The sequence below is a fragment of the Perca fluviatilis genome, chromosome 19 (assembly GCF_010015445.1).
Source record: "Perca fluviatilis chromosome 19, GENO_Pfluv_1.0, whole genome shotgun sequence".
In the NCBI taxonomy this organism is placed as follows: domain Eukaryota; kingdom Metazoa; phylum Chordata; class Actinopteri; order Perciformes; family Percidae; genus Perca; species Perca fluviatilis.
Genome location: NC_053130.1, coordinates 4,758,176 through 4,779,879, shown reverse-complemented (window position 1 = coordinate 4,779,879; position 21,704 = coordinate 4,758,176). Strand labels below are relative to the sequence as shown.

Genomic DNA, 21,704 nt, shown 5'->3' with positions numbered 1-21,704 from the left:
TTTATTCGTCCATGTTCAACTGTTTGCAGACGATACTCAATTTTTCGTTGCTAAGATGGAGATTAAAGTAGATCATTTTAGCTTTCTTGTGGGAAGTGTACCTCAGTGCCAAAAAAATTCAATAATCAGCCCCCAAAATGACATAAGCTTGCTCAGCATAACTTTACGTCGCTAAAAATGTAGGTGTGGTTTTTGACTCATACTACCTGTTTGTAAGTCTCTTCTTTTTGATGTACGATCAGATCCTTCAGGAGCTGGACTACGGCCCGTCAGTGGACTGGTGGGCTCTGGGGGTGCTGATGTACGAGATGATGGCAGGCCAGCCGCCGTTTGAAGCTGATAACGAAGACGACCTGTTCGAGTCCATCCTCCATGACGACGTCCTCTACCCCGTCTGGCTCAGCAAGGAGGCAGTGTCCATTCTCAAAGCGGTAAATTAGCTGTTCCCTGAAACACTTTGCATTGAGAGCACTTTGTAGTCCACTACCTAGTCTGCTCAGTTTAGTCTATAGCCACGACGTTCCACTTCCGAGATTTTTCCGGTGCCGCCGAAAAAATTCTGCAAGATGTCCCTCATTTAGGCCGGATGTCCGTCACCTTCCGCTTTCTCTGTGTTGGCATTTTAAACTGCGCTGGATTTATGAGGACAATGGTTAACTGCTCCTCAGATCTCTGCAGGGTAAATCCAGACAGCTAGCTAGACTATCTATCCAATCTATGTTTTCTGTTGCACGACTAAAACAACTTTTAAACGTACACATGTAACCAAAACAAGGTTCTTCTCAAGGCTATTTTGCCGAGGCACCGTTATTAAGTCTGGCGCTTGAGTCTGTGATTGGTTTAAAGAAATGCAGATAAACCAGAGCACGTTTTTATCCCATCCCGCAATGCTGTGTGGACTAGCCAGACTTTCCTCCACAGCGCTGTGGAGGAAGGTCTGACAATGTAGACTAACTCAATTGTGAACTTTGTTTTCACACTTATAGTTTGTTTGCTCTGGTCCCAATCAGTTGAGTTTGTAAACTTAAAGCATTTTCCCCTTGGTTTAGTTTTGTTTCACACAGAGAAAAATCCAAGCGCACCAAAATGAATCACTCCAAACCACATAAGAGCGTTCACCCTGCTTTGCAGTCAATAAAATTCATACTCCAAAAATCCACAATTTGCGCATGTCTTGAAATGCATTATTGGTGACAAGAAGATTAGTAAGGAACAAACCTGCAAACCTGTCTCGCTGCCATTAGTTCTAACTGTAATTATTGCCAACATCAAACCTTTGAAAAAACTAATTGCAACTCTAAAAATAGACCCACACTCTGGGATCTATCTGTATACCAAAGTATCTTTAATTGAGTGGTCTTTCTCTTGCATCTACTGTTCCTCAGGCTTTTCAGATTAAAGTATCAGCTCTACTACACACAATAAAATCTCAACCTCCCTTCAGCACACTATTCCTGAGCCTCTATAGTCCTAGTTGTGTTGTTTTTCATTTTGCTTGCTTTTTCCTCATGCTTTCTAAAGAAAAACAAAGAAAAGGTAGCTTTGTTATGAGCATTGAAACTCGCAAAATTCAAGTTCATTGAAATGATATCCAGCGCTAATGGACTAATGGGCTGTTATAGATCCAAACTAAGGATCCACTAAGGACTCTTAACTCGTTGATGTCTTGCCATTCATGTGTCAGTTCTCGTGTTTCTTTGCTTTTGTCACTTGTTCTCTGCTTGTCTTTTTGTCTTTTCCGCTCTGTCCTTCTCCGTCTTGTCTCATTCTCAGAGTCACGTGTGAGTGAGGATGCAACTTTTTTTCTTGGTGTTCCATGTTTCCTCCACTGGAAGAACATTGGACCATTTCCTCTATGTTTTAATCCATGACACTTTTTGTGTGTGTGTGTGTGTGTGTGCATGTGTGTGGGTGTGCACGTGTGCGTGTGCATGTGTGCGCGCGTGTTCATGTAATGCTACTTGTCCGTCGTTTATTTGTTCGGCCAGTTTTTCCATCACAAGCCCCTGCGTTTACCTTGGCTGTTGACTGCAAAGCCTTGTGGGAAAGTGTATGTGTTTATGTTGGACAAGATGTCTTGCACTCTGACCAGTTAGTTGACCAGCCCTCTGGGCTTTGATTGGACATGTCATTCAGCTGAAGGACTTAAAACTCCCTCAGCTCAGCCTAATGGCTGGTCACCACTCACCCAGCTTTCAAGTATTTGAGGAAATCCTGAAGAAAATGTCGACGAAGGAGTCCTTTTATAGTGGCTGTATTTTTTCCAAATAGCAAGATAAGTCTGCACTCATTTACAGTATACGCTGTTAATGGGGTGTTTATGACGAGTGTGGACCCATAATTTCCTTCTTTTTTTTTTTTTCATCTAAAGTGTAAAAAAGATTTCTCAAATCCCACTTTGCACTTAGCTTCATCCTGGACTTTACATCTGCCCATTGCACATACTATATATTCTTCGCACATTCAGCCTCTTTTTTTCTTATGCAACAGTTATTTTGTATTCAAATTCATGTTTAAGATGTTTGTTTGTCTGTTTATGTTTGCACCATTCACCAAGGCAAATTCCACATAAGTGTAACTTATTGTGGCAATAACTGACTGACTTTAGCTGACTTTAGCTTTCACTAAATTAAGGTGACAAAGAGTCAGTGTAACGCTTATCAGTTCAATTTTCTAAGCACAAACGGACGTTTGGAAAAACAGAAAAATGGGTTCAAATATCCTTGACAAATTAAAAAATTGGATCTTTAACTATTTTTCGTCTGGGCTCCAATTATTCAATACTGCAATGGTATTCTCTTCCTCTACTTTGCAGAATATGCAGGTCATTAACTGCATATGGACCAAAAAAAAACAAACTGATAGACTTTGGGGTCAGAGGTGCAACTGATGGTTTTGGGGGGGGGGGGCGTAGCTAGGCGGAACGAAGTGAGAATACCATGGCAGTATTGAATAATTGGAGCACAGACGCAATTTTGTAAATTTCTAAATTTCTGATCCTCTGAATAAAAACAGAAAATTGGAATTGTCGAGGCGAAAAAAAAATGAAAAATTGGATATTTGAACCCATTTTTCAGTTTTTCCAAATGTCCGTTTGTGCTTAGAAAATTGAACTGATAAGAGTTACACTGACCACAGAGGCTGGCATTTCTTACCTAAATCTTTGCTTGGCAGCTGCTGGGTAAAGGAAACTAGCCCAGTTGGAGATAAACAAATTGTTTCATGTATGTATCGTGAATTATTTGTGACAATTTTTAGAATGGATTATTTTTCCAAGAATCAATATTTTTCATTTCTTTCTTTCACCAATGATTCACCTAAATATTTTCTGTTTTTTACGATACCGTCGACGGTGACTCCCCTCATATCCGTTTTCAGCAGAACAGACCAAAAGCAGAAAATCCAGAAAAATCCACTGATGTTCTTCTTTACAAATGAAATAAATAAATGTCAGACTGACTGACTGACGTGTGATGTCATTCTTCTTAGAAAACGATTCGTTTTTTAGAAATGTCTCACGATATACTGTCTCTCAAAGTGTATCATTCAACGTTTGTTTTTGTTAAAGAAGAAAAGAAAATCGCGATACTCCTAGAATCGCCATGAATGAAAATCACGATCCAAATCGAATCGACACCCATGTATCCTGAAAGAATCTAAATCGGGACAAAAGCATGGCCTACAAGACAAATCGTTAGAGAAATAAGTCGCACACACCGCTCTGCAATGACTCAATAGTTCCTAATTTGGAATTCCAATATTTGGAGCATGCGAAAAATATGATGTAAAAGTAAAGGGCTACGCATGGTCATATGTCATATGGGCAAATCATGTATGACATTCCCCGAACACGAACTGTCTTCGTTGAAAGTGCCTTTAAAGTTTTTGCAGCCTCATCCTGGTATAAATGGCAGAATCATCTTCAATTAGACGACCTACCAACAATGAGACTAACGATGACTATTTGAGTACTAAATGCACATGTGCTGTTACGGAGCGCTGCTGGTGATGATGTTGAGATGATGTTAAATTGCCAACTGTCTTTTTCTGTTTTATGTTATCTGTTTTTCACTGTATATTTGAATATGGAACTATTATACTGCTGTCTTGGCTGGGACTCCCTTGAAAAATGATTCTGAATCTCAATGGGATTATTTCCTGGCAAAATAAAAAATAATGGTATCTCTGATAATCAATAGGGGTGTGCAAAAAAAAATCGATTCACATTCAAATGCAAAAAAAAATGTAATTGTATGTCTTCTGCAATCACATGGGAAAAGTAACTACATTTACATACTGTGAATCATTTTTTTAAAATCTTGAGCCTAAAAATCGATATCGAACGGTGGCATTTTCTGAATCGTGCACCCCTAATGATCAACATTTCATATCTCCTGCTGCTCATCTCATTTGGTCCTTTCCTACTGTGAACTTGAAAGTGGATTTTCTTTTCTCCACTTTATTTGTCTTTAATGCAATAAAGGTCTCCTCCAAATGGCCACTCGTCCTCCCTTTTTCCCCTAATATTTTAGTTCTCTTGGTTAGTGTGTGAAAAGTTCTCTGCCTCGGTGTACGAGCTGTCTGCTGCTGTAAACAGGTCTAGTACACGGATGGAAAAAAGCCGGATGTTCTCTACAGATTGACAGAAATATGTTTCACCTGAACAACATGATGACACTAATTATCTGCTCCTTTCTCTCTCTCTTAGAAGCAGCAAATTGACTGATATTTACATCATCCGAGTCTTTTCTTCTTTTACAAAGTCGATTTGAAAAAACCAAAGGATGTTTTGTTGTTCAGATCTGACCTCTACACGGTTAAATCTAGGGCTGTAACGATACATCGATCTGGATCCATGTATCAGTGCAAAGATCCACTATCCAATATTAGCCATGCAAAATGAAAATATCAGCACATATAGTCTGTAAGATTCCCACTTTATATTTATTCTTTTTATTCAAATAATTGTTTGTTTTTTAATTGAAATGCCTGGAAGAGCTCAGTTAAGTTTAATTAAGTTTCTTTTTTGAGTTGATATGAATGTAACTGTTAAATTGGCATGTGATATCGTCTACATATCGATCCCAGGTTCCTGAATTGAATTGAATCAAAATGACGGACTTTAAAATATCAGCAAATAACGTATTGTTGTCCAACGAATCGATAGGAAATCGTATTGTGTTAAAACTTAAAAATCTCAGTCCTTATTTCTCAAAATCATGAGATATCTTTCATTGAAGAAAACAATTCTCTCTTCTTTTCTTTCTCTCTTTCTCTCTCTCTCTCTCTCTCCTTCTCTCTCTCTCTCTCTCTCTCTCTCTCTCTCCTTCTCTCTCTCTCTCTCTCTCTCTCTCTCTCTCTCCACCTCTTTCATTCTTTTCCCTGTCACCTCTCAGTTCATGACTAAGAGTCCTAACAAGCGTCTGGGCTGCGTGGCGGCTCAGGGTCTGGAGGAGGCCATCAAGTTCCACGTGTTCTTCAGAGAGATCGACTGGACGCTGCTGGAGCAGAGGAAGATCAGACCGCCTTTCAAACCTCGCATCGTAAGTTCACACACACTTACACACACACACACACACACACACACCTACAAACACACACACTTACACACACGCACACTCACACACAGACACTCACACACACACACACACACACACACACCTACACACACACACACACACACACACACAACAAACACACCTACAAACACACACACACACACACACTCACACACAGAAACTCACACACACACATACACATACACTTAAACACACACACACACATATACACACACACACACCTACAAACACACACACACACACGGACACACACACACACATAGACACACACACACACACACACACACACACAAAAATGCATGCACACACACACCTACAAACACACACTGAAACTCACACACACGGACACACACACCTACAAACACACACACACACTCACACACACACACACACACACACAACAACAACAACAAGGATTGCGTCTGCAGGAGAAGAGGATTATGCTCTATTCAGGTGTGAAAAAAATCATTTCTTGTTAAGGCTCTGCAGTTAATCGTATTTTGATCGGGATTTCAATTTCAGCTTCGATCACATAAACAATGTAGAAGTCCACCAAAACAGCTGATCTTAAAAGGAATGAACTCTGAGAGCGTTCTCTGTTGTTCTTTGTTTTCCAGAAAACCAAAAGGGATGTGAATAACTTTGACCAGGACTTTACGCGCGAAGAACCCAACCTGACGCCGACGGAGGCCAGCATCATCAAGCAGATCAACCAAGATGAGTTTAAAGGATTCTCCTACTTTGGAGACGAGACTGTGGCCTAGAAACACACACACACGCACACGATTAACAACATACACATACGATTACAACAACAACCATACACCAACCACATTTCAGAAATCTTCAAGCAAAGATATAATATTTAAAGAGAAACACGCTCCTTCTGGAATCAAACGTCCTGAACTTTTCCAGATTCTGACCACTCCAGGAATTATACTAGACCATCTGTATCTCTCTTTTTTTATGGTTTCTGTGCTCTTGTTGTTTGTCCATTGGTGCATAATCCCATCCAAATATATGCTCGAGCAGCATGTAAGCGCAGGTCAGATACTATGAGAAATGCTCCTTCACTCGGACCGCATGGATGTCTGACGCAGGTAAAGCAGTGGACAAAACCAAACTCCGTTTGTGGTGTGTGTGTGTGTGTGTGTGTGTGTGTGTGTGTGTGTGTGTGTAAGAGAGGGATAATGTACAAATGTGCATGCACGCATAGTCGAGAGAAAGAGTCATTTCTGTACATGATGTTCTGAATCCTGTGTCTATCTTTGTGTCTAAAGAATGTTTTCTTTTGTTCCCTAAACTTGTGAATGGGAAAAAGAAAAAAAAGGTTGAACCAATGATTGTATTTAAAGAAAAAATAAGGTCTTGGAAAGTATTTTATTTATTAGACAATAAAGAGATGTCAAAAGGACATTTTTCGGATGAAACTATGATGGAATTAGAAGTTTTGTCAGTGCTGTGTTTTAAGTGGAACACTCAAACTGGCTCATTATAACTCTAAAAGACGCAACACAAAAGCGACACTTTGGCATTTTGAAATTTGAATTTAGTTTGATCTCAGCAGTTTCTTTTCTGTTATTCGAGAGAAGAGTCATGTGCGCTGTTTTTCCTTCTCTCTCTCCATATTTGAGCTTGTTAGTACATTGATTTGTTCCCTTTCTTCATTAAAACCAAATGGTACCATTAGACATCGGCTAACACGCCTGCGGTAACTTAGCACTGGGAGCGTCCATTGTTGTACTGAGGCATGCTTGCAGTGTTAACAAGCTGTTTTCCATATGACTTGAGACTTGACATTGACAGTTTTCCAATGAAGCCAAATAACTGAAACTGAAATCTAAAATGTCAGAGAAGCCCTTTAAAAAAAGTCCTATTTACTGAAACCTTTTTTGTGTGTGTGTGTGTGTGTGTGTGTGTGTGTGTGTGTGTGTGTGTTTGTGTGTGTACAGTAACTGGGGTTGGGCACCGAAACCCTGCTCCAAATTGGAATCGATTCCAAAATGCCAAGTCACACTCATTTCAGTCCTGCTCATCAGTTCCACCTACACATGGCGCGCTTTCTGGACCGGACGAAGCAGCGCAGTGTGATACATTTTGTTCTGTTTAGGCCAAGGACGCCCAATCTGGGGCCCAGCGGGCCAAGTTTGGTGCGTTCTCCATCTTTGTTTTGGCCCACCATGGCATTTGACATGCTCATGCTTATTCTCCTCTTCATTTGAAAGTGCTGTAAAATCCTGACCGTAATGATTACGAAACGTACATTTTGTGCAGCTAAAAAGTTCTTAATCTGAGTTTTACGGCAATTTTAAGCACAGTGCTGGTAAACGTCCCTATTAAATTACATACGTAAGTTTTATCTACGAAGAATTAAAAGGATTATGGTATTGAATGAATGAAAGAATGAAGAAATGTATTTCAGACATATCAAAAATAAAAAATTTAGGTAACAAATAAGCAAAACATTCAATAAACAAGAAAGATTAATCAACATAGACAGAAAAGGAGTAGGAAGAAGTATACACTTATTTAATCCTACCCCATTTTCCATATTATTATTATTATTTGTTTTTTTTCAACGTCAGCATTTTATTTTTGGCCTTCCATCCAGATCCATATTGGCCCTTCATCTGAAAGAATTTTGGCACCTCTGGTTTAGTCAGTATGGGCTTTCCGGAGGTTAGTGTATAGTATATTAACAGAGAATGGACAGATTATTATTGAGGCATATTAACAACAAATAACAACAACCAAATGACACTGTATGAAGTTTATTTGATCCGTAAACTGTATGAAGTGAATCGTGAATATGTTTTTCTTCTTGTGAATAAGGTTGCTTTCACACCTACCTCGTTTGGTCCGTTTAAAATGAACGGGGGTCTCGGTTCACTTCCAAGTGAACTAGAGTTGTAGCCTGACAAGCCAGACCCACATCCAGATGTTGGGTCTGGGAACTCACCATTGGCAGGGCTCAATCCGAGGGGCGGGATAAACGGTTGTCTTTCACATTCCCTCTGCACGCAATAGGATAGTGCTACAACCAGGCAGGGCAACGCTAGATGATGGATTCAACTTTTGCCGTATCCGGTCAGAGAAAAACTCCGAACACATCTTCCTTTTTTAAGAATGACTTCAGTGCCGTTCTTTGTTCTTTTCTCAAAGAAAAGCTGAACTCCAAGTCTTCCAGAGTCGCCGATTCCAAAGACCACTGTTCGCCAGCAGCAGCAGCAGCAGCCATCTTCTTAGTTTTCAAGCAGCAGGGAATTCACGCAGAACCGTCGCAACTCTGCCGTCATTATGTTAAGCCCCGCCCACCGAATATACACGATGTGATTGGCCTGACTAGAGTTTGGTTTTTCCAGCTCGCAAGCCAACGAAGAGTTGCTAGACTGACCCAGGGTGTGTCTAGATTTCTAGGCTACTGGAGTTGGGTTCACTTCCAGTAAAAACGCGATCCGACAGATCACAGAGTGTTTGCTAGCCTGCTACTTCAACCGTGCACTCAATTAACGGACTTCTATATGATTTAAGGCAGTGGTTCCCAACCATTTTTCCTTGGCGCCCCCCCTACTCATGTCTAAGAAAAGCTGAGGCCGCCCCCCCCACTCCCCCTCCCAAAACCGAAGTGGAGGTAACTCTCGAGATAGAGCCTTACTTTCTTTTCTGATACAGAGCAGTTATCAGGACTTGTACGTTTCTCCGCCATGTTTCATTCATAAAATAGTGATGCCGTGGCGGCAGGAAAGACGAGGATGATAGCAGCTAATAGCTAACAGCTAGCAGCTAACAGCTAGCAGCAAGCAGCTGACCTGATGACAGCAAGGGTCCCAGGTTAAGAGGTCCCGGAGGTTTGGCCTACTAAGTTGCCTGCCTACAATTTTAAGCGAGAACAAAAATATATAGTTTTTATACAGACTTTTGTACACATATATTCTAGTGTATTATCATAATTTGTTTAACGTGCAAATATATTTTACCTCAACCTCAAAGCAGATAAAGACTTGCGCCCCCCCCCCGCCCCCCCTTTGATCTTTGCCGCGCCCCTGAACCACTGATTTAAGGGATGATAACTTTCAGATCCATAAGCTGTTCTGAGCCCACATCGCTGGTCGTTGGTGTGACATCATCATCATCATCATCATCTCTCTCTCTCCATCACTCGTCTGTCAGCAGCTCACATTGTTCGCCTTCTTGTAAATTATTAGAAACACTCACGCAGAACCAGGAAACCCAAGATGTTATAAAGTTGGTGTTGCTCCATTATTTCTGAGACCAGAAGTGTCGGCGAGTTTCGGACATTCTGTCCAATAACCAAGCGACCGTTTTCGGTCGTGTGTTTACAGTGTTTGGTGCGTTTGACAAAGTGCAGTGGGAATGCAAACCCAACCAAATCCAAATGAAAAAAAAACTCACCCACCGAATAGCACCGAGTCCACAGAACTATAGGTGTGAAAGCGCCCTTAAACATGTGATCTGTTTTCAACCCTTCCCTCAAAGAACCAGAGTCAAGAATCGTTAAGAACCAGAATCGATAAGCAGAATCGAAATCGGAAACGTTAAAATCCAAACGGTCAACCCCAACATTAACTGTCCTGGACCTACAGTCTCTGACGCGTTATTATGGATCCCATATAACGTCTAGGCAAGTCCCGCCCTACGAAGCAGCCCGATTGGTTGGGGGTTAGGCATTGACCTTGAGTGGTTAAGGTTAGGATAGCTGATTGGTCAGGGGGATAGGACCTGAACAAATCGGGTTACGTTACCTTCCATAAGCATGGACGCCTGGCCAATAGTAGTGTGTGAATGCTATTGAAGGGGCGGGCCTTTCCTAATAGTTGCGTGGGTTCCATAACAACGCGTCTCTGACATGGCAAATCAAGCCCTCATGATTCCACATGAAAGATCGTATGTCGTAATGTGTGTGCGTGTGTGTGTGTGTGTGTGTGTGTGTGTGAGACTCCAGAACATCTTTAAGAAAACTCCATGTGCAATACTATGAAAAGTTTTTTTAATTCTTCTATTATTAGCTTCTCTTTCTTCCTATATTTCTTCTTCCCATCCTCTTTTTCTTTCCCTTTAGCCTCATCCTCAGACAGGTACACAGAGGACTACTGTACTAGTGTTAGTTTTGGGGCACATAAAAGTGATAATTATTTCACGCACATTGTAGATGTATGACGCACTTTAAACACATCTCTAAAGGCTTTTTTCGAAAATTTTCCGGACGTCGTGAACAAAGATTTAAGAACGCTACGCTCGCGGAGAGGACATCAGTTGAGTGGGCGGTCCTTGTGGCCCAGATCACATTCACGTACACACTGCGGTCTGTTCTCTATGCGTCCTCAAAGCGTCCGCGGGTGCATTCACACCTGTACCTAGAGCTGTCCATTTGTGATCGGATCACACACACATACAGCGGTGCAGATTTAACCCTTGTGTTGTCTTTGATCTGTTTTTTGAAGTTTTTTATATGTGAAATATGGATTTCTTTCAACCAAATGGCCCAAAAATAACATGGATGCACGTTGTATGGTATGGAACCCACACAACATTCTTCGCAGGTAAAATGAATGATTACTTCCATTGATTTTTGGGTGTTTAAAATGTTTGAATGGTTTCAAAACAGTATCCCGACCAAACTTTTGACATATACCTGTCTGTGATCCACTCAACATCCTCTGATCTCAACTATTAGTCATAATAATTCATAATGTATGCCTTTTTTAAAGAAAAAAATGAGGTGTAATTTCATATAAATTTGTTTTATTGACCATGAATAAAAGAAACGTAAAAAAAACACCAAAAACAGTTCATTTTTTTAAATTTTGACCCGAAATGGCCAACAAGTTCACGTCGACGGGAAGACAACACGAGGGTTAAAGACAGTTTGATTGCCAACCAACTTCCCAACCACCATGTTTCTGCAGTCCATCATTTCTCTCCTCTCTTAATGTGTCTCCTGTTGCATCTTTTTATTTTTTGTCTTTCATTTTTAAAAAAAAAGGTCAAACTGTTTGTTCCACTACGACCCAAAAAAAAGGGTTTTCTCTCTCAGAAGTCCTCCATGCTAAATGCCAAAAGCTATTTCCAAAAAAGAAAATCATGTAGGAAAAGTCCTTTTTAATTGTCTTTTTTTTTAAAGTTCTTATTCAAGTTAAATTGAACACAGTGGCTGGCATGAGGTTGATTTCAAACTTGGAAACAGTATTATGATTTTACATGTATTCTTCCTTCCTCGGGTCGTGAGCAGAATGTTACTGTATGTACTCGTTTTTGATTTGCAGTCCCTGTATTTGTGAAGCTTATTATGTACATTTTGACGTCTGACCTGTGTTTTTTTCTTCATGCCCTTCATTTGTGTTCATGGCGATATGTTTTTTTTTCTGTTACGCTGTGTGCCAAATGTACTGTATTTTAAAACGATGTGAAGATGTATTTTAATTTTTGAAACAAATTAAATATCCTGATGTCAAAGAAAATGTTCTGTTTCGTGTAATCATTTCCATTTCGAGTTTCACGTGACTTAGGTAAGAATGTGTTTCAAATGTTGCATTTGATGTCACATTTTGGCCATTAAAGTAGAGCTTTACATTTAAAAGTAAGTTTGCCTCAATTTAGGCTTAATATGAACTCAGCAAGCACACAAAAAACAAGATATGATTTTTTTTTTTTTTTTTATGACCTTACCATAGAAGCATAGAACAAGCACCCAGGGAGATCTCACCTCCACGGAGGAGGAGTTATCGCTTTAGAAATTCACTTCGGTAATCTTTTCCATCTAAAATGTTTGAGACGGGGACAGAGGAAGACGCTGTTGATCGCTAGAAGCAGTTATCTGTCTCTGAGTTTTCTATAAAAAGTGGCGAGACCTGCTCTTTAACGCGCTTAGTGAGAAAATCAGCAACTGTGATGACGCAGCCTGGACTGCTGCAGCCTCTCTGCTTCTGTTTTTGCCTTCACCTTATGCTCATATCATGTTAAAAAGTCTTAAAAAAACGTCAATCTAAATCTGAAACCCCAAGAATATAAATGTATTGATTTTGCTGTACAGGCAAAAAAAAAAAAAAAGGACTATAGCTCTCATCTGGAAGAAAATGGAGGCACCTACAGTTGGTGCTTGGATCAAGAATATGGCGCAATGTACAGTATGTCCATGTAGAGATAATCTCTCCATGGAAACACTCTCCATGGGCATACATTGTGCCATATATTAAAAACAAAAAACAAATTGGGGGGTGCATGAGGAAATCTGGAAACCATTTGACCAGTTTATAAAAAAAGGAGACATAGGGGAGCTTCTACAGACGGATATAATGCGGGGGGGGGAGGACAGAGACATGTCTCGGAGGGTGACAGCAGACTTGTTTTTGAATTTGTGCGTATCGTGTCTTTCCTGGAGGTGCTATTGTTCTGTACACGTGACACTGTCCTATAATTAGCATTTTGTTTTTTTAGCTGTTATAGTACAACTGAGGTCAAGAGAGACATTTTGTTGTGGGCTGGGACGAGTTAAAAGTTGTACTTGCAATAAAAAATCTAATCAAATCAATAAAAAAATCAAGTCTTGAAAACTCTTGTCATATATTCCAGATGAGTGAGGTGAGCCCAGATGTTTAAACACAGCTCTTGTTGTCCTAAACCTGAGCTGTCAACACAGATCGATACAGTTTTCATTCATCCGCACCTCACTCATCTGTATATCTGTGTTTAGGTACTGTCTGTTTATAGAAGGGTGTTTGTTTTATTACTATTATTATTATTATTATTATAACTAATTCTATGGCCCATGGGCCCACCACCTGTGGGAGGAACCGCTGGGGTCGGGTGCGCTGCCACATGGGTGGCAGTGAAGGTCAGGGGCCTCGACGGACCAGACCCGGGCAGCAGACGCTGGCTCTGGGGACGTGGAACGTCACCTCTCTGTGGGGGAAGGAGCCGGAACTGGTGCGGGAGGTGGAGCGCTACCGGTTAGATCTGGTGGGGCTTACCTCTACGCACAGTCTCGGTTCTGGAACTGTACTCCTGGATAGGGGTTGGACTCTTTTCTTCTCCGGAGTTGCTCAGGGTGTGCGGCGCCGGGCGTGTGTGGGGATACTAACAAGCCCCGGCTGGCGCCCTACGTTGGAGTTTACCCCGGTGGACGGAAGGGTCGCCTCCGCCTGCCTGCGGGTTGTGGGGGAAAACTCTGACTGTTGTTTGTGCATATGCACCAAACAGGAGTTCGGAGTATTCGGCCCTTTCTTGGAGACCTTGAGTGGAGTCCTGCATGGGGCTCCAGTGGGGGACTCCATTGTTCTGCTGGGGGACTTCAACGCACGTGGGCAATGATGGAGACACCTGGAGAGGCGTGATTGGGAGGAACGGCCTCCCTGATCTAAACCAGAGTGGTTGTTTGTTGTTGGACTTCTGTGCTAGTCATGGATTGTCTATAACGAACACCTTGTTCGAACATAGGGATGCTCATAAGTGTACCTGGTACCAGAGCACCCTAGGCCGAAGGTCAATGATCGATTTTATAATCGTTTCATCTGATCTGAGGCCGTATGTTTTGGACACTTGGGTGAAGAGAGGGGCAGAGCTGTCAACCGATCACCATCTGGTGGTGAGTTGGGTCAGGGGGTGGGGGAAGACTCTGGACAGACCTGGTAAGCCCAAACGTGTAGTGCGGGTAAATTGGGAACGTCTGGAGGAGGCCCCTGTCCAACGGACTTTCAACTCGCACCTCCGGCGGAGCTTTTCGTGCATCCCTGTGGAGGCTGGGGGCATTGAACCAGAGTGGACAATGTTCAAAGTTTCCATTGCTGAAGCTGCGGCGAGGAGCTGTGGTCTTAGGGTCTTAGGTGCCTCAAGGGGCGGTAACCATCGAACACCGTGGTGGACACCGGTGGTCAGGGAAGCCGTCCGACTGAAGAAGGAGTCTTTCCGGGATATGTTATCCCAGAGGACTCCGGAGGCAGTTGCAGGGTACCGAAGGGCCCGAAGGGCTGCAGCCTCTGCCGTGAAAGAGGCAAAGCAGCGGGTGTGGGAGAAGTTTGGAGAAGACATGGAGAAGGACTTTCGGTCGGCACTTTGGTGCCGACCGAAAAGAAAGGGAAAGTTTGGGGGGGAAGGGAAGTTTGGGGTCCCCTGCTGGAGCTGCTCCCCCCGCGATCCGACACCGGATAAGCGGACGAAGATGGATGGATGGATGGAACTAATTCTATTTTTTTCTATTTCTTATACTTTAAAGGAATACGCCACCGTTTGTTGAAATAGGGATCATCACGGTCTCCCCTAGCTGTAGATAGGTGGGCCAACGCATTTTTTGTGCATGCATCGTTTTAGTCTGGTGCAACACCGGCAGCGCCGCCGCTAGTTAGCTTAGCGTAGTGAATGGAATCCTATGTTGCCGGTTAGCATGTTGTGAGTAAAAGTGAGCCAACAAAAGACAAAAAAACAACCTAATTACTTGCACTGAGACAAAAAATGCGTTGGCCCACCTATCTACCTCCAGGGTAGACCATGATAAGCCCTATTTCAACAAACGGTGGCGTATCCCTTTAAATATATTTTTTCTCCTATGTCTATTTCATGTGTATCTGTGTTATTCTGATGTGTGTACATGGTTTTTCTTTTGAGCTGCTGTAGCACAGGAATTTCCCCAGTGTGGGATTAATAAAGTCTTATCTTATCTTAATCTTATCTTTACGTTTAAGTTTCCTATCTGACAGTCAGCTGCAGTTTAGATATAACTCTAGTTTATGGGCTCAGTGGACGATGCCAGTAAATTACTACCAAACAGAGGAGGACGTAAAATATACAAGCTTTAGTGTGCAACTTTTTGCTAATAATTAACGTCCGTTACATTCCAGCCGTTGCCAAATGAGTTGCTACAGAGCTAATTAAGACTATCAGCTCCACACAACTCTCTCTGGATCTCTCAGTATGGCTGAGAATGCTCAGAAGATTGTGGCGACTTTCCCGCGCAGAATCTCGAGCGAAGATAATGACCTCTTCTGAATAGTCCATCATGTTATTTTAATCCTCCGTGTCCTCCTTGGCTACTAGCAACTGTGTAGAGGAGGGGTGGGGGGGGGTGGGTGCGTGATCATCGAAGGCTTGTATCACGTGGACGCACCGACTTGTTGTCCTTACTTAGAATTCCTCATGGGGGAAGACAGAAACTACGCACTATAACTTTAAAGTACCAAAGGTTAAAGTACTAATGCAGAATGCGAAAGCTGTCAGACAAATGCAGTACAGTGGAGTAAAAAGAACAATATTATGACCCTGCGATGGGGGGTTAGTTGTTACAATGTGTCAGAGTCTCTTTGATGGTTAATTAACTCTTGGTACAATAAGTGGTGAAAATAAAAAGGGATACCGGTTTCGAGGCAAGGAAACGTTTTTCATGCTTTTTCTGACATGTGTCGCCTTTTGACGTTGAGTTTTTATTTAGACAATTTTTTGACGTTTTGGTCTCTATTGTTGAGGTTCTTTTCCGATTTTTTTTTCTAATATTTTTTCAATGTTTTTGTCTCTTTTCTAAATACATGCACACATGTCCTGGGACCTCCCTAAATAGTTGGAGATCTCAACCCTCGCCCCTCGCCCCCCCCAATGTTGAAGCCAAAGTTGCGCCCTTGTATGAATGAATAGTTTTATTTTGAATAACATACAAACAAATGAACAGAAAACCTAAAATACAAGATGTAAAAAAAAGTATTTCACTATCAGAAAATGCAAGAATAAGCAAAATAAATACATAAATACTCTTAAATAAATACTATTGTCCGACAAGGAGAAAGGCAGGAAGAAGCAAAATGCTTTTCAGGTCCTACCCGTACACTGTTAGAAAAGTCAGTAGAAATACGGGCTAATATACTGTTTTAATATGAAGGAATTTTAATTTTTGCGTTCTAATCCGGTCCGATTCCTACCGGTTGTGTAGGAACCGGTTCCATAGTGGAACCGGGTTTCAATACGCAACCCCTACGTGGGATCCATAATAACGGGGGAATGACGTCACAACTGAGTAGAATGCGTTCCATTTCCAAATCCGATTTTCCGATGGGGCGTGTTTCAGACTTTGACCTCGGAAAAATCCGACTTCCTTCCGAGTACAAATGGAACGCACCATCAGTTCTCAGTTCAGTAGCATCTCTATTAGAGAAAAAGAATCACTTCATCTGATGTTAGGGTGACCAGATGAGAATGGGTAAAATTCGGGACGAGACTGGGGGTGGGGGTGTAACACCTTGCCCCGCCCTCTCTCTTCCTCAATAGCTAGGGACACAAAAATGGTACATCCTAAGGAAAGCTCATTGTGGGACTGGCTCTAGTGGCTGTAATTCTGCACCAAGGCTGAATTTCGGGAAAGAGACTTCAGATACAGTATTAGGGGACCACTAAGGTCTATATAAAAGAGACTTCAGATACAGTATTAGGGGACCAATAAGGTCTATATAAAAGAGACTTCAGATACAGTATTAGGGGACCACTAAGATCTATATAAAAGAGACTTCAGACACAGTATTAGGGGACCACTAAGGTCTATATAAAAGAGACTTCAGATACAGTATTAGGGGACCACTAAGGTCTATATAAAAGAGACTTCAGATACAGTATTAAGGGACCACTAAGGCCTATATAAAAGAGACTTCAGATACAGTATTAGGGGACCACTAAGGCCTATATAAAAGAGACTTCAGATACAATATTAGGGGACCACTAAGGTCTATATAAAAGAGACTTCAGATACAGTATTAGGGGACCACTAAGGCCTATATAAAAGAGACTTCAGACACAGTATTAGGGGACCACTAAGGCCTATATAAAAGAGACTTCAGATACAGTATTAGGGGACCACTAAGGTCTATATAAAAGAGACTTCAGATACAATATTAGGGGACCACTAAGGTCTATATAAAAGAGACTTCAGATACAATATTAGGGGACCACTAAGGTCTATATAAAAGAGACTTCAGATACAGTATTAGGGGACCACTAAGGTCTATATAAAAGAGACTTCAGATACAGTATTAGGGGACCACTAAGGCCTATATAAAAGAGACTTCAGATACAGTATTAGGGGACCACTAAGGTCTATATAAAAGAGACTTCAGATACAGTATTAGGGGACCACTATGGTCTTTATAAAAGAGACTTCAGATACAGTATTAGGGGACCACTAAGGCCTATATTAAAGAGCCTTCAGATACATTATTAGGGGACCACTAAGGCCTATATAAAAGAGACTTCAGACACAGTATTAGGGGACCACTAAGGTCTATATAAAAGAGACGTCAGATACAGTATTAGGGGACCACTAAGGTCTATATAAAAGAGACTTCAGATACAATATTAGGGGACCACTAAGGTCTATATAAAAGAGACTTCAGATACAATATTAGGGGACCACTAAGGTCTATATAAAAGAGACTTCAGATACAGTATTAGGGGACCACTAAGGTCTATATAAAAAAGAGACTTCAGATACAGTATTAGGGGACCACTAAGGTCTATATAAAAGAGACTTCAGATACAGTATTAGGGGACCACTAAGGTCTATATAAAAGAGACTTCAGATACAGTATTAGGGGACCACTAAGGTCTATATAAAAGAGACTTCAGATACAGTATTAGGGGACCACTAAGGTCTATATAAAAGAGACTTCAGATACAGTATTAGGGGACCACTAAGGCCTATATAAAAGAGACTTCAGATACAGTATTAGGGGACCACTATGGTCTATATAAGAGACTTCAGATACAGTATTAGGGGACCACTAAGGTCTATATAAAAGAGACTTCAGATACAGTATTAGGGGACCACTATGGTCTATATAAGAGACTTCAGATACAGTATTAGGGGACCAGTATGGTCTATATAAAAGAGACTTCAGATACAGTATTAGGGGACCACTAAGGTCTATATAAAAGAGACTTCAGATACAGTATTAGGGGACCACTAAGGTCTATATAAAAGAGACTTCAGATACAGTATTAGGGGACCACTAAGGTCTATATAAAAGAGACTTCAGATACAGTATTAGGGGACCACTAAGGTCTATATAAAAGAGACTTCAGATACAGTATTAGGGGACCACTAAGGTCTATATAAAAGCATCCAAAGAGCACCATGTCATGGGACCTTTAACATCAGCAACATCCAATCCAATCACTCCTTCTGTTGGCTGCCTACACTTAACATGAATTTCAAAACTCCGCACCAAGATTATGTATTATTTTTATTCAGAAACTCAACTGTCTGTCTTGTAAACCCGAAAATACAAATAAAAAAATCATGATGATATCCTGATTTTTTACTCAGGTGATGACGGGAGCTGGCTGCAGGACGACTCAGTTAAAAACCACCATGAACCGTTTTTAATGTTCAATCAGACTAGAACTACTTGAGAGTCTGCTCTTGAGACTTTGCTCTAATTTCAGGGACAATTAGGGCAGGATTCGGGATTCAGGACAACTGCTTGGATTTCGTGACTGTCCCGAATTTTTCGGGCGTCTGGTCACCCTATCTGATGTTTAAAGTGAATAAAATCGTTTGCCAGCCTACTTACTGGAGTTCCACAACTACACATTGCCCTCTACAACTGTACAGTGTGGGCTGTATTATTTGTGTCCCCTTCAAAAACTACTCTTGGGAAATGTTATGTGTGTTGTCCCCCCCACAACTGTTGAAGAAATGTACGCCCGTGCAGACACAGCTCGCACCTGTTGCGGATCAGGTACAAACAGGTAGGAGAGCTGAGAGCGCGGGGGTGGGGAGGAGGGCGGGGGCTGGTCAGGGGGAGAGAGAAGGGGGCGGCTCCAACCAATCAGCGCGCCGGGCTCGGGACAGCGGCTTGCACGGTGCCAGCGGAGCTTTCAGGTCAGACAACCGAGCAGCTCCGGGAGTTCTCAGAGGAGAAAATAGGCGAGGAAAAGTTTGGACGAGCAGCGGCGGCAGTTCAGCGTTCATCCGCAGCCGGTGTCAGGGTTTCCTCTGCGGGTGAGAGGCGGTACAATCCTCAGCAGTGTTCTGAGACTGTACGGCCACGATCCAGCCAGCCAACCAACCAGCCAGCCAGCCAGCAAACCAACCAGCCAGCCAGCCAGCCAGCTTGTATGGACTAACCCACGGCTTTTATGACATGATCTGTCAGAGGGCTGCTTCCGACCTGCGCACGTCCATTTGAAACCTGCTCACGTTACTTAGTCCGTTTTGACCCTTAAAGTTGGACATAACAGAGACTGTCGGGGAATTACAACACAAAAAACAAGAGAAGCATGACGGCCGATAAAGAGAAAAAGAGGTAAGACATTTAAAAAAAAAAAAAAAAAAAGTCCTGTGTTGTTGTTTTTTTTTTTTTTTAATTTCCCGTCGGTTATGAGTTAATTAATCCGCGGCTTGCAGATAATAGCGTGTGTTTGTTCAGTGTACAAATTGCCAGATTGACAGTTGGCCCCGCTGTCTGTGCAGAGACCTGTTGCATGTGACTTGGCCTGCATGCATTTCTGCTCCGAAAAGCGGTTTGAAATATAAATCACAGTCACAGCCGGTGGCTTCATGTGACGTTTATTAACCCCCAAAAAAAAGCTTAATGTGTTTTTAATGCAGAAATGGCACGTTGGTAGTGATTAGACTCCTATGGAGTAAGTGGGTGATTTGATTTAGTCTGTACTCGACAGGAGATTGAATTTGCTGCAGACTGCAATTGAGTTTAACAGTTCATTTAGATTTTATTTTTTTAAATGTCATGCAACCTTCAAGGACCTTTTTTAAAGACTTGTTTCTTATGCGTGAAAACATGCAAAGTCCAGCCAAACAAACTCCAAATGTTAAACTAAAATCCGAGGATGTGCAATATCTCAGCTGTTTGTTTTCTTTTTAAATTGTTTTTATAGGTCACAGCAAATGCATATTTTATCTAATATAGGCTAAATATATGTTTAGCTTTTTTCTCTATTTTGAATTCCTGTTTGATGCAGCTTGTGTGAATCATTCCGTGCAGTGACACTCATCTTTGGGATAAGCAAGCAAATGTGCAAATAAAGTCCCTTTTTTATAAAGTGAGGTCATTCTTTACATGAGTTGCTGATCAGGATCAGAGGTGAACAGTTTTGTGAGTGTTTATGTAGCTCGGCAGTGGCTCAGGGGCAAGAGGAAGTACATTTTAGTGATTTTTAAATTTTTTAAAAAGACAAGAGAACGAACGCTGTGGTTTGTCAACGTGAAGCTCCAATTTCCTGCAGAGCCACTTCTTAACTTCGACCCTTCTTTCAGAGGCAATCACCGACCAGTCCTGACAGTTTAGATATCAGACTGCGTAGTCAGGAAGTTTCTAGAAATCTTGTAGTAGCCGTACAGTATAGTGTGCTTTCCTGTGGAGATTACAGCTGCCTAATCGCCACTCAGAGTTCTGCTAGATTTGAAAAACTGCTGCCACATATTTGGTGATTTAATTGGCGGCAGCTAAGACATTTTTTAGTCCGCTTAGTAGAGCTGGCCGATACGGAGAAAACCAAATACCGCGATGTTTTTGACCATTTACATCGATATCGATATTGTAGGGTTTACACGATGAGATTTTTGATAAATAATCCTCAGTAATTTAATGACTAAGTGGGTAAAGGCAAATAAAAGAACAGCTTGGACAGTCTGGTGTGTTCAGAAAATGACATCACTTTACTGTAAAGCAGCCTTTAAAACCAGGAAAAGACTACACTGATGTCATATTACGACATCCAAAATCTAAGACGATATCTAGTCTGGTATCAGCCCTAATGCTTAGTCAGCCGAAGCCCCAGATAATGTTTGCTCCTGAAACCAGCCCGAGTTACATAACGCTACACACCTGGGGGGGGGCACAAAATGTTTATTAATCATTGAGCTAGGGCTGGGCGATTACGGAGAAAAACCAAATATCACGATATTCTTGACCAGATACGTCGATGTCGATATTACGACGACATTGTAGGGTTGACGATTGCTGCTTTCACAAAATAGTTCTTACAACAAGATTTTAGATAAATAATCATCAATAATTTATAATGGTAAACAGTTTCAAGTGAAATTATAGAGAAAAAAATTTATCTTTTTTTTTTTCCCAGACTGTAAACAGACTGTGTTTACATGCATGCACA

At 41.6% G+C, this 21,704-nt stretch overlaps 2 protein-coding genes across 3 annotated transcripts in view; both read left to right on the top strand.

Annotated features, from left to right (window-relative positions):
- Positions 1 to 21,704, top strand: part of LOC120548036 (protein kinase C epsilon type-like) — a 121,431-nt gene that overhangs the window by 96,940 nt on the left and 2,787 nt on the right. Inside the window, exons 13-15 of one of the 2 annotated variants that reach the window (XR_005637132.1) lie at positions 243 to 431; positions 5,397 to 5,543; positions 6,197 to 6,755. Coding sequence is in view for 1 of the 2 variants with exons in the window: in XM_039783969.1 (XP_039639903.1) it covers positions 243 to 431; positions 5,397 to 5,543; positions 6,197 to 6,343 (483 nt within the window). In the remaining variant the exon portion in view is untranslated. Of the gene's footprint in view, positions 1 to 242; positions 432 to 5,396; positions 5,544 to 6,196; positions 8,606 to 21,704 lie in introns of those variants that run through there. The other variant, XM_039783969.1, reaches the window with a different exon arrangement.
- The window catches only part of epas1b (endothelial PAS domain protein 1b), an 83,396-nt gene continuing 81,126 nt past the window's right edge, over positions 19,435 to 21,704 (top strand). The window contains exon 1 of the mRNA XM_039783967.1: positions 19,435 to 19,873. Coding sequence (XP_039639901.1) covers positions 19,848 to 19,873 — 26 coding nt within the window. The 5' untranslated portion in view covers positions 19,435 to 19,847. The remainder of the gene's footprint in view (positions 19,874 to 21,704) is intronic.